General features: G+C 39.1%; 1 protein-coding gene across 1 annotated transcript in view; it reads left to right on the top strand.

Moving 5' to 3' along the window:
• Positions 1 to 316: 316 nt before the first annotated feature.
• The window catches only part of LOC103914862 (myocardial zonula adherens protein-like), a 53,845-nt gene continuing 40,788 nt past the window's right edge, over positions 317 to 13,373 (top strand). Inside the window, exons 1-3 of the mRNA XM_009321584.1 lie at positions 317 to 400; positions 10,484 to 10,642; positions 13,261 to 13,353. Coding sequence (XP_009319859.1) covers positions 10,535 to 10,642; positions 13,261 to 13,353 — 201 coding nt within the window. The 5' untranslated portion in view covers positions 317 to 400; positions 10,484 to 10,534. The remainder of the gene's footprint in view (positions 401 to 10,483; positions 10,643 to 13,260; positions 13,354 to 13,373) is intronic.

Here is a 13,373-nt window from a genome sequence, read left to right as displayed (position 1 = left end):
TTCATTGTTCTGTTATCTTGGCTCTCAGTGTCATTTATGAGTACATAAGAACATGTTGATTGAAATGACTTTTTGCTATTTCAGGTATGTAATTATGGGGATGCCCTTGAATTATTTCTTGCCAGCTAACACACCACAAACACCGCCCCCCCCAACCTTTAGAAAACTAATTTTTTGTCATCTATGTGGCAGAAGGTAGAAAATAGTAAATTACAACTTGAATGTTAGTACAGTTCATTCTGTAAAGCAAGTTATTAAAATAATTTTTGTAACACTTACATCTTAAAGCAAACCTTTGTTTTTCTTTCAGATGAATGTCTGTAGGTTACGCTTAACAGTACCACCTGATGAAGGCTCACAGCCTGAACAGGGAGCAAAGGAACCTGAAAGAAAGAAAAACGTAAGTTTTAAGAATCAAAGTTAAATTCCGTATAAACAAGGAGTAAATATTGCCATCCACAGAAGCTGATATTAGTTGTTTCGGGACTCCAAAGCCCAGTCATCTTGGAAGAGTGAAGAACATGTGGAAGGTATCTTTAAGACTTGATTATTTAATATTTATGTATGAAAGAGTAGGAAACTGCTATCAAGAGCAGGGTCTTGCATTAAACAGGATCTTGATCCTCACCTGAAGGGGATTTTATGTTTCATGTAGGTTTAACAGTGTGCAAGATTTGAGCCTTAATGTGTATGGGAGCTGGCTTGCCTGGGACTTAGATGTTTTGCTGCGTTGGCTAATTTTGGTAACGGGTGATGTACTAATAAGAAATACAAAATAAAGAATTCAAGATTGTTCTGAAGTGAAAGTGATTTGAAGGTCATGTGCATAAAAGGGTTCAGGTTCAGAAGGGCAATTTTTTTTTTTAGAAGCAAGTAGCGTGCGCACACAAAAAAATCTTACAGCTGCTTTGATGCAGAACTTGTTCTTTAAGAGCTGTTTCAGAGCAATAAATGATGTTTAATTTGTCTTAAGGATGGAGACTAAAAAGGGAAGCTGGACAGGCTCCACAACTTCACCACGTTTACACTTTAATAAACCAAAATCAAACAAGAAGTTGGCTAAGCTTACCAGACCCAATGTCTGAGTAGCAATATGGCAATATGAAGCAAAACAACATAGGATTTATTTGAAATAATTTCTTAGTGGTACTCAGAAGCAAAAGTAACTGTAAAATGACTCAGAAAGACAAATATTTTAAAGCAATAAAAATAAATGCAAAGTAAAATGGTCAAGATAAAGACTCCTTATCAGATATTTCTTGTACTGGAATCTTGTATACATTCAGCTTTTCTTACGCTGCTCTGGCAGAGTAATAGGTCCTTGAGGATCTCTGAGTGTTACAGAATGGATTACAGAGGCCTTAATGCAAACTAAATTTGTGCCACCATTAAATAGTAATAATTCATTTTGTACAGAGGTGTTTAGTTGTAGCACTTACAGTAGCTTCCCCCACCACTTACTCTGTCAGTCTCTCTCAGTTTGTGTCTGATTACAGAAACCCTCAGACTGGCCTAAGCATATGGGCCCATTGCCCTAAGAGTAGCGTAAGTTTGTTTTTGAGGAGGATAGTTGTTGACTCATGGCTTACTCACTTTACTGTGCTGAGTAGTGTAATCATAAGAAAGAAGCGTGAATGATTAGGGCTTGGACAATTTGTAGTGACTTTCTTTTGTGACCAATTTTTTTCTCTGTGGGACCTTGTATTTAATGGGAGCTCTATTTTCCCCATAATACAAGTAAAGGCAAGTGGGTTTTATATCAGAGAATGTTAAGGAGAGGATATGAAACGTAAAAAATACATTATTGGGCTCATCTTACATTCCAGCGTATGGCACTTTGAGATGGTTCCTTTTTAGTTGAGACCAAAAAAAAGGTATGTAATTGAATTATTGTACGTTCTGAGTAGTTTTCTGAAGCTCAGTACTTTTACACAATTTAAAGACTTTCAGAAAGCATATATACAGCTTTCAGAGCTAGATGGGATCTAATTAGTCAATTTCATAGCAATTAAAAAACATAGACTAATTGTGCCATCTACTTGTGATTTACGGTCTTTGTGTAATTAAAAAAATAGCCCTACCGATTGTATAGTCATAGTGTAGCAGCTACAAAAAAAAAATCACTGATCATGAACTGTTTTTTCCTCGTGTCTCTAAAACAAGACAGTAATATATTACCTGTAGATTTTTATTGTCTGTGTAACATTGTCATTATGTATTTGAATTAGTTACACAGTAAGTTACAGTGCATGCAGGACTCTTGACTAGTCATGCTGTGATACTTTTCTCTTACTGCAAAATTTATTTAAAAAAAAAAAAAGCATCTCCTAAAAGCAGTGATTGGGCATCTCTGCTGATCCACCCATGTTCAACTGACTCAATGTTAATGAAATTGCTTAAAGCACTTTGAGAATAACAGGTTTTACAAATGTTGGATAATCCTCACACAGTCCTATGAGAACTGTGCCCCCTTCTTGGAAATAAGGAGAGTAGAAATTAGGGAACTGCTCTCTGCCTTGCACTTTATGATTTAAGGTCAAAAAGTACAGCTTCACCAAGAATCAAATTTAACAGCAGGTTTCTTGTTGGAATCTAGAGTTCTGTGCTGTCTTTAAATGCTGAGTATTAAGAAAATGGGAACATGGAAAATGTTTTTGGTGTTTAAAACATATTGGTGTGACTTACGGAAATGAACGGCAGGGGTAATCTGTGGAGTTGTACAGTTTTTGCTGGAGCGCTCAGGCAGTCTGAGCCTGAGGTCCTGTTTGGGCAGGACAAGTGCTGGGGAGAGACAGACTCTTCCCTGCCTCTGCCTGCTGCTGGTGAGAGAGGAGAACAGAGACCTTGCTGTGTCAAAGGGAATGCCAGAAAACTATAAATATACCATGGCGTGACATTTGGTTATAATCTCCTCTTTCAAATAGTTCATTAGAAGGAGGTGATTTTGAGCTGCCCTAATGTTGACATAGTGCTGGCTTACTGACTATTTGTTACTTTTCTGTATCTTTCTGGGGCTCAGTCCCATTAAGCGATGTTTCAGTTGCAAAATTCAGCTAGTGAACTCTACAGAAGCTCTTGCTAGTGCTGATCTGCCCAATAGCTTGTTTTGGAGCTTGATGTCGGATCAGAACTGATTCTTTCTCGGTTATGTTAGTAGCTGTTAGCTTAGCCTTTTTCATTGTAGTCCAGGTTTAGCAGAAAATGTATGCTGTATTTCATTAAATCTGTATCAGTGCATTAAGTTTCTAGATTTACTTTTTCATTGCAATACATCCATGAAACAAAAATGAACCAGTGTAAGAGATTAAAACAAAGTGATGGAGCTGGGCAGTTTTGTTGCAACAAAATTGCTGCAGGCATGACTGTACTAGGATGGCCTCTCCCCTCCTTTTGTGAAAGGCTGGCAGGTGGTACACAGTTAGAAGTTGATCTCAAAAACTGAAGGGCGGGTGAGCTTGTGCTCCAGTGTGTCAGGTTGGATTTTTATATTCATATTTAGGCTGTGATACCTTGAAAGAAGCATACGAGGACTGAAGTCACAAGTAGAGGCTGGTTGATTGGTTTATTGGCTTTTTACAAGCTAAAAACCTACTGCTAAATATCTCTGAATTGTTAGTGCTTTAGGTAGAGAAAATCTGCAACTATCCTGGTTTTGTTCCTTTACTTATGTTAATGGTAGACAATGGATGACAGTAGTGTGAGGCTGTTTACTTCACCATGAAGTACAAAGGAATACTGTGCTCATCAGATTGTATGCAAAATCTGCATGTCCTGAAGCCTTCCTTGTCTTGCATAATAAAGGGCTACCAGACAATTGTATTGTCCCTGTTTGGGATTGAGCTTATTTTTATCCATCAGTCCCTTTCTTCACTGTCATGGCTAAATTTGGAAGTGTCATTGGAAGCTGCAGCTAGGCATTTGAGGGCAGAATATGGAGATATGTATAGGCAGATTTTTCTTTTTCATTTGGACACATGGACAAGAGAATGAAAATGAGATAACACTCTAGAAATTTGTGTCACTTTCCTGTCTTTGTGGCTTTCAACAAAGTTTGAGCAGTGTTTAGTCTTAAACTCTAATTGGTACTTTGGCTGTATATATCCTCAAACTCTTTAATTTTCTTATGTTTTTAAAGCATCACAATCAAGAGGTGAAACTCTTTTTGCTTCCTAAGTAGGAATACAGAAGCATAGCAAACATTTTTCCCCAGAAAAAAAGTAGGCTGCAAAGAAGCCAGAAGGGGAATTCACTCCTGTATGTGATGGAGAGAATCAAGCAGAAACTTGTGTCAAGCCTGGATCAAAGAATATGAGTGCAATGAACATGGGGCTGTTGTGCACATTGAATCTAGGACAGTGCCTGTTTTCTCTGCTGATCTGCTGCTGCCAGCCCACTTCCATCAGCATAGCAGAAGTTGTGTCATAACAAATGTGGTTCACCTGCTACGGGTGGCCGATGTTACTGTTTCTCAGCCTCTCCAGCACTGATTGTGTGATTTTTTGATATGTACTAATTAAGCGACACCTTCATGAAAAACAGCACTACATGAAAACCACAGAAATAATTCCACTGACTTCTGTGGTTACTGCTGTATTTGTTGTATCTTATTTTCTTAGTGTATAAACATCGGTGTTCTGTGTACAGATTTCACTGATTAGATGTGACTTTGTATAATGCCTGTCACTTCTATTTTTTGAGATAGGCACCTAAATTCTACATTTCAAGGAGCTTAAAAGTTGGAATCTGTTAAACAATGCTTCTTATTTAGCGTCATGAATTTAAGAACACTCATGTCTATATCTTGGCATATTTTCCCTATTTTAATACTGTTTATATATGAAACATCCCTAAATGTAACATGAGTTTCATGGGCTGTAGAGGAATATGAAAAAACATAAAAACATAGCTACCTTTCGTCAGAGCACAGTAACTTTCCTTGGTGAGCTTGATATTATAAATTTGTCATTTTACTGAACAGAAAATATGTAACCTATGTAACAATGTTCTTGTTCCTTGTATAACTAGTGAATAAGCGAAAGATAACTGAATTTTTCAGAAACCTCTGGAATGTGGCAGTTGAGGAAAAGATAAAGCCTCACTTAACTGATATAGTTCTGGTTAAAAGATGCGTTTTTAGATGGTGTAGGTAAACAGAAGATCATGATTTAGGAAAATTTTAAGGCCATATGAGTACTAAACCCAGAATTGTGCTAATCATAGAATCATTAAGGTTGGAAAAGACCTCTAAGATCATCGAGTCCAATTGTCAACCCAACACCACCATGCCCACTAAACCATGTCCCTAAGCGCCTCATCTACACGTCTTTTAAGTACTTCCAGGGATGGTGACTCAACCACTTCCCTGGGCAGCCTGTTCCAATGTTTAACCACTCTTTCGGTAAAGAAATTTTTCCTCATGTCCAATCATTACATTAGATGACCTTTTTCCTCAAAATAAGATAGCTCTTCTATGCTTCTGCTTCCAATTTTGGGGCAGGGAGAAAGTATAAAGTGTGGGGGTATCTGACTTTCATTTCACAAACTGATGGAGATAGATTAGGAGGCAAATCATCCCTCAGTGTTATTTACATAATGCCAATAAAACCATAGGCAATACAAAAAGCAGTTAACAACTCATTTTGGGTTTGTTTTTATAACGTCTTTGCTTCACCTGTTTCATGCGACTTGTGCTACTTCCTTGGACAGAGACATAAACAGGATGCATGGCAATTATCAAGACTTTTGCAACCTTGGGGTGTAGGCTTCTGTTTTAAATATTTATTAATTAAGTAAACACAGTCTGCGTTTCTTTAGTACATGCTGTGTGATCACACAAAATGCGACATGACTGTTGCTGCAGCAGAGACAAAGCATGTTCCTGGAAGCTGCTGTAGTATTCATGTACATCAACATGATGTGTTCTTGCTGTTACCTTGGACTGTCATATAACTGACTATAGGTACGAAGAAATATTCAAAAATTGCTTAAGCTAAGTCTGCCTTTTCAGATCAGCAGCTCCCATCAGACGGAATTTTGAGCACAATTTGGGGCAACAACTGCGCTTGTTCCAGTGCAGCAAGTGCATAGGCAGGTGGGGAGCGAGAACTTCCCTGTGCTCTGGAGCTGGCTGATATTTTGACCTTAAACAGCAATGGTTAACTAATCTAATGAAGCCTTCCATCTTCAAGCACTTTTCTGGTTAGCTTTACAGTATTTACTTGCTCCTAAATACTGGCATGTATTTACTTACTCTGTTATCATCACTGAGATGCCTCACTGCAGATCAGAGTGGAGACAGGCAAGGATGTTCTCAGAAAAATATCTGTGTTCTGAGGGTGGATATGTATGGGACGTAGAGAAAGACAATGACAAGCATGTGACTTAAAAAACATCCTGTAGTGCTTGGGGATGTGGAAAAGCCAGGATTTGTGGATGAGGAAACACGGGGGAGAGAAGATGTAACAGAGGACAAGGCAGAAAAGGAAAAAAACACTGAAGGGGGGAAAATAAACAGAAGTGGGTGGAAGTAACTTAAGAGAGGAGACAAACTGGCAGAAAGTATACTTGATGCATACTTAGTGATGCAATTCTGTGGAGCAGCTATTCAGCAAGGCCTCCTTTAGAGGCAAAGTTGTATTAAAAAAATATTCAACAAGAAAAGCAACCCATCCACCTCGCAACACTGCATTGAGCAAAGTTTTCTGATTGTAACCCTTCCTCTAAAAGGAGACTGCATCAGGTTAGCCCTTTTTTGTCAGGGCATATGCTGAACCATGAAACAAGTGGTCATTGAGTGGAAATTAAGAGTTATCAACCAGAGAAAAGGGGGAGTAGAAGGTAAGCATAGCTGGAATAGAACAGCGAGGAAAAAGGCTAAAGAAATGAGAGCAGTTATTTGTATAGCTGTCAGTTCACACAGCTTTAAATCAAGCAAGAACTGTACTGAAATTTTAATCCCCTTTGCCTGGGGATTCTGATACAGAGGAGGAATAAAGAGGGGGTAAAAGCAATATCCTGTATTTTAAGTAGTACATAGTAGAACTGGAACACTCAACAGATGATGGAGATTCTTTTAATCTTCTGAAAGAGAAGTAACAAAGGCATCTTGAGAGGCTTGTGCCAATATAGATAACAGGAAGTTTAGCATTGTTGCAAGAGACATGTAACCAGTCTGGCTTTGTGTATACTTAATCCTGCATGTACTGCTCATTATGATGTAAATCTAAGTCTGTTCGTCTGTGAAATATGTAAGTGCCATTCTTCAGCTGCAAACCCATTGGTCTGAATTTGTCTGCCTTTCTTAGAGGGGGAGAAAAAAATCCTTCAAAGCATTCCTTAGGAATGTGATTATAATATTCTAAAAATAAGGAACTTGGTCATAATTTTCATACAGAACTCTGCAAACAGCACTTTAAACAATTCTGCTAATGTTTTGAGGCACAAGGGATCTTGGAGTTGCTGGTATTCAGCTGTTCACCTCATAAAAAATGAATAATCATGGGTAAAGTGTATGGATTTATGAATTCAATGTCTGGCGCCTTAGTAACCTCTGAACAAAGTAATTACTCATTTGGTTATCAGGAAGATGGAAACTCGTATGTAATCCCTTTATCCAGATGCAGGGGAGGGGCTGTGATGAAACTATCAAAGAAACTGTACAACTCTGGAAGCAAACAAACACAAAAAGTTTTGAGTCGTGTCCCCATCTACTTTCTGTATTTTGTCTACTCTCAAAAAATCAGGTGTGGGGTTTTTGTTTGTATGCATCCAAACAGCAAAACAAAAACCCCAATAACACATAACTGTGAAACTATGATTATCAGGATATGAAGCTTTGCATATAATGTTTTCAAAGTGCAAAGTGATATCATGTATAGGTAGGGCTGGTTGCCCAATGTTTTTCCATTAAGAGGTTTTAAGGCTTTCTCTTTAAATGATTGCTTATAGCTTTGCTGTTCTTTGCCTGAAATGTTCTTCATCAGGTGTCTGCTCTGTGATTGTTCCCCTTCCAGCCCTGCGCGCATGTGCGCATGCACACACACAGAGCTTCAGTAAAATGGTTAAACTATTAATGATACGGTAAAGAAAAATGTGTAGGATTTACAACGTCGAGAAAATCTGTCAGTGCTATGCGGGAGGGACACAATATAAAACAAATGTCTGTCTTTACCCATTCTTCTTAATGCAAGTAGATTTTCCTGTTCATTTTTCCCTTACCCAGAGAAGTATTTATTCTTACATTGCCACCACAGTTGTGTTAGTTTGGCTGCTAAAAACTGAAAGTGCTACTACTTTAGACTGCAGATGCTATCATCACCGTCTGTCATGGCACGGACTGGAGGCTCTCTAGGATGCAGCTGCAGATCGATATAAGACACTGAGCTTCATCTCTTCCAGCCTCTGTTTGGTGTCAGAGAGAGTATTTAGACACTGCTTAGACTCTTAATTTAGTAAAGAATCTTGAAGTTTGTCGGTTTTCATAGTCCCATTACTGAACAACAAAACAAACCCAAACATATTCTAAGGTCAATGGAGTAAATATTCTGAAATTTACCCTTATCCTGGTATATCTAGCATGAGAAAGAAAGTTCAGTAAAATTACCTCTAACTGATTTGTCCCCAGCACTGGCCTTTCAAAGACAACCTGCAAAGCTAAGCAGTAACAGCTGTGTTTCTAAGACTGTGTCTTTCTAACTTTCTGTTCAGAAATAATCACTAATTTTAGGTTCCTAGTTTGCAAATATTCAAAGTTAGGTAAGAATATTTTTTTTCCTTCTTTGTAAAAAGCCATAATGTGGATATCTTCATCTAAGCTAGTTGTTTAAATTCCTTGTAATCAAGAAGAGAATTTAGTACTTCTGGAGACTGACTCATTTCAGATGATTGCTACAGAAGGATGTTTCTCTGGGTTGATTACAAGGTAGGCTAGGTGAGTAGTCAGGTCAGGTGGTTACATCTGACCTTGCAGATATTTATCTACATGCTGAGGGAAATGATTCCTACTGTTTGCGTGAATATTTTTCTTACTAAATGTATTGATGAGGTGAATAAGTGAAGTCTGTTGCAAAGAGTGCCTTAAAGTAAAACATACAACAATTACAAGTGCATTTTACAAATTTCTGCAGATCATGAAAATAACAAATGTAGGCACTTTAAAACAGCCTTTCTATTTACCTACCAAGACCCGATTTCAAGGTTTTATTCTCCTACAATAGTTAATAACACTGGAACACCCACATGAATGCTGTTTCATAGCTTTGCTTTGGCTCTTACAATGTCAGTTCTACAACTTCTGTAAGAGAAATGCAGCCCTGAAATGAATGTTTGGTTGCTTTGGAGGTCCCTAGTTAGCTTTAAATGCAAACTGAAATTCTACTTTCTTTATACCAAGACAAACATATTTTCTAGCTCTGTGTAAGGAAACTTGCCTAAAATGTTTTAATTTCAGTTTCTTCTGAGAACTTTCTAAAATTTTTGATTCAACTTGTGAATTTTTATATTTCCTGCAGCAGGGAGTTTGGGGAGCGAGGGGCAATTCTGTGGTTGCAAGAGTTTAAAGGGAACTGTGAGAGCTGACAATACTCTGGAAGAATGCAGAAAAGTTGCATATGTTGGTGAATGAAAATAAGCCAGGATAACTTTCTCTCTCACATGCCTTTACCTCTCCTTGCACAAATCCAATCTGTTGTCTCTAGCTGTACCTATATCACTTCCATTAAAGCCAGTGGAAATTAGACATATCTATAGAATCATAGAATCATTTATGTTGGAAAAGACCTTTAAGGTCATTGAGTCCAACCGTAAACCTAACACTGCCAAGTCCACCACTAAACCGTGTCCCTAAGCACCACATCTACATGTCTTTTAAATACCTCCAGGCATCGTGACTCTGCCACTTCCCTGGGCAGCCTGTTCCAATGCTTGACAACCCTTTTGGTGAAGAAATTTTTCCTAATATCCCATCTAAACCTCCTGTGGCGTAACTTGAGGCTGTTTCCTCTTGTCCTATCACTTGTTATTTGGGAGAAGAGACCAGCAGCCACCCCGCTACAACCTTCTTTCAGGTAGAGAGCGATAAGGTCTCCCCTCAGCCTCCTTTTCTCCAGGCTAAACAACCCCAGTTCCCTCAGCCACTCCTTGTAGGACATATTCTCTAGACCCTTCACCAGCTTCGTTGCTCTTCTTTGGACACGCTCCAGCACCTCAATGTCTCTTTTGTAGTGAGGGGCCCAAAACTGAACACAATATTTGAAGTGCAGCCTCCAATCATCTCTATCAATTATAAACTGGTCATTGATCTTCCCCAAAACATGAAGGTTGGCAGTTTGGCCCCAAAACATTTGGGAACTAGTGTTCTTAGGTACTGTTGTGCTTTTGCTATAATTGGCTATCTCTCCTGGCCCTATGTTACTGGTTTGTGTTTTTTTTTTTTTTTTATTCTAGTACTGATTTAAAAATAACTTTTTATTTTTTTACTTTTAAGGAGCTCTACCATGTACCAAATGGCACGTCTTCAGGGAAGCTCTCTCATGGGATGGTGTACGGCGTCGTGCACCGAACTGACAACAACCATAAGAGAGAAATGGTGGTTTATGGCTGGTCAGCTGATCAGCTGAAAGAGGAGATGAATTACATTAAAGAAGTGAGTTATGCTTTCAGCTTCAAAATTTGTCAAATATGCTTTCCATATATTCATGTAGAGCTGTGAGTGTATATGGGATGACCTATGTCTAGCCCAACACCTGAATTTGAATTGGGAACCTACTCTGAAGCTAAAGGCTTGTCTGGTTAGTATTCAAGTTGGAAAAAATGCATACTATATACCTGGGAACTGTGCAGTCCAGACTCAAGGCCTCTGTGCCAAGTGATACTTGTTAATGCTTGCTGACTGGGCTACAGCTGGGCAAGCAAACAGCCAAACAGATCTTGGGGTTCCTGTCCTGAAGCCTTCATAATTTCAAATGTGATACACAAGAAACTATGTAAGTATACACCTGAAAGGATAAACTCTCTCCTCTTCCTCTGCTTCCCCTGTCCCCAGTTTTGAAAAGGCTCCTAAATTAGGTGACATAGTAGAATCACTTGAGTATATTTTGGGGCAGCCTTAAAATAGTCAGCCTAATAAGGATGACTTTGTACTACTTTCTCTGTGCATGCTCATTTATCATAATTGGCAGAAGCTCTCCTGAAAAAAAAAAAAAACACGCATTTTTGATGCTGCTGGTTTCTGTGCTTGAAACTCAGTATCTCTTTGCCTGTCAGTCCTTGGCTCTCAGGCTTTGTCAATAACCCCCTAATTAGCCCAGGGCAAATAATTTGACCTTCTCTTTCCATCCACCTTCACCACCCAGGAGCCTGTTGGTCAGTGGTTATTGTGTTACACTGATTCAGGTGCAAACTGAGCTGGTATAAAAGGGAGGAACACTGAGTCAAGCCAGCAGCGTAAGAGACTGTAATTATGTGTGCTCTTAACATCTGCCATGTCTCTAGCTATCAGGGCTTGCTTCTTTCCTTTATTACTCACAGTTTGTTAGCTCCCAGCATTCACCGCTCTCGAGTTCCTGCACTCGCTGTTAGCGTGTGTCACTACTGCAGTGCAGGTGGGGCACGTGAGCTGCCTTGGCTGCTGGTTTCCTGCTTGGGTAGTTTACCTACCCTGCTGGGGTGGTGGGTGGTGTCTGGGGATGGGTGAATCGGCACGCAGCAGGTGCAGCTCCCTGGGCTGCACTGCTTCTGGTACCTAGTGCAGATTGCTTGGACCGGGACCATCTCCCTGACCTTTTCTGTTCACGGCCAGCTTGTGGCATGGAGCGACATGCCAGACCAGGTGAACAGCATGTCTTGCATGTGTGTTCAGGGTACTGATCCTTTCAGGAAAAAGTGGGAAAGACATGGGAAGAGACATACTGGCCCTTGGTCTCCTGTCTTCTGGAAGCTCTGTTCAGCTATGCTAATTTGTGAACTTTGGTCTGCCAGATAAGTTTTGTCTTTAAAAGCAAAGTCTTAAACAAGAGTCCTCAGCTTGTGCTACATATGTGCTGACTTAAATAGACCAAAAACAATGGGATGTGTCAGAACTGTTGATGGTTTCCTCTGTATCTGAGTCAAATTTGCACCTTGCAAGAGGGTGTATGTGTGCATGCGCATATGTGTGGGTAGGGACAGGGCGAGGGGTGCTTTCCTGAGGTGAAGTGCAGGAGTCAGCTTCCTTCTGTGTTTCTTATCCTAAAGGGAGCATGTAGTTTGGGATAGGCTTGCACCTACTCCTTGAATAGATTTGGAGGCCAATGCCCCTCTTTCTGGGAGGGAGTGGGTATGCTGCAGAGCTGCTAGAAACATCCCCTCTTGTATAAGGCCCTACTAATGTTTTCCCCTCGCTCCTTCCCCAAGCCTATGCAGAGATGAGGTAAACTCACTACCCTAGATTATCTACAATCAGTCTGTATTTGATAGAGGTGAGGCGGCGGGGGTGGGGGCGTGGAAAGGAGTTTGAATTACCTAGCTGGAAGGTAGACTGTAGGCAAACATTTAACTAGTGTTTACAATGTGTGCTCTTGAGAAGATTGGTTCTGTGCATGATTGCAATGGCATGTCAACCCAAGCTGGCTTCCAGCATGCATTTTTTCTTTTTTTCTTTTTTTCCCCTTTTCTTTTCTTTTTATAGAAAGGCAAGGTATAATTTACATCCATAGTTCTTAAATAAAATCAAATTGAGTACGCTGTTCTTCAGATTTGAAATTACATTGGTAAATTTATGCTAATATATTATTTAGTTAGATACGAGCCTAAAAGTCTGAAATTAAAAGGTTTATCTTCAAAGGATACTCAGGGAAAATTAATTAACCACTTGAAAAAGTATGAAGGTGTATTAAATCCATGTGTGGATGCTTTTTTCCAGAAAGAAAACATTATATGCTCAAATTAATTTTAATTCCTTTAGTAATCAGGTTAGAATGAGTTACGGATAATTTAATTGAAATTCATTATTTAAATTATTAATTTACAAGTGTTTGAGTGTGTACAGAGAAGTTTAGAATTACTCAGAGACGTTTATTCGTATCATCCCTATGTAGACAAGTCTTGAGACTTAAGTTTTTGTCGTGTTCTTAAGAGTAAATTGCTGTTGATGAAAAGGTAGATTAATAACGGAAATTACTGGAAGTAACAATGAAGGACATAGGAAAAAAAACCCAATAATGTCCTAGTATAAACAGTATCGTCAATAAGTTTGATAAAGGCATTTGATTTTTCTGACACCAGGTGAGAGCAACTCTGGAAAAAGTAAGAAAGAAAATGTATGGTGAATATGATGAAATGAAACGAAAAATACAGCAGCTTACAAATGAACTGAAAGTAAGTATACTTTCATTTGT

This window comes from Pygoscelis adeliae, unplaced genomic scaffold (genome assembly GCF_000699105.1).
Source record: "Pygoscelis adeliae isolate BGI_AS28 unplaced genomic scaffold, ASM69910v1 Scaffold183, whole genome shotgun sequence".
Taxonomy (NCBI): Eukaryota; Metazoa; Chordata; class Aves; order Sphenisciformes; family Spheniscidae; genus Pygoscelis; species Pygoscelis adeliae.
The sequence above is the reverse complement of the archived record's forward strand: the minus strand, read 5'-3'. Positions and strand labels throughout refer to the sequence as shown.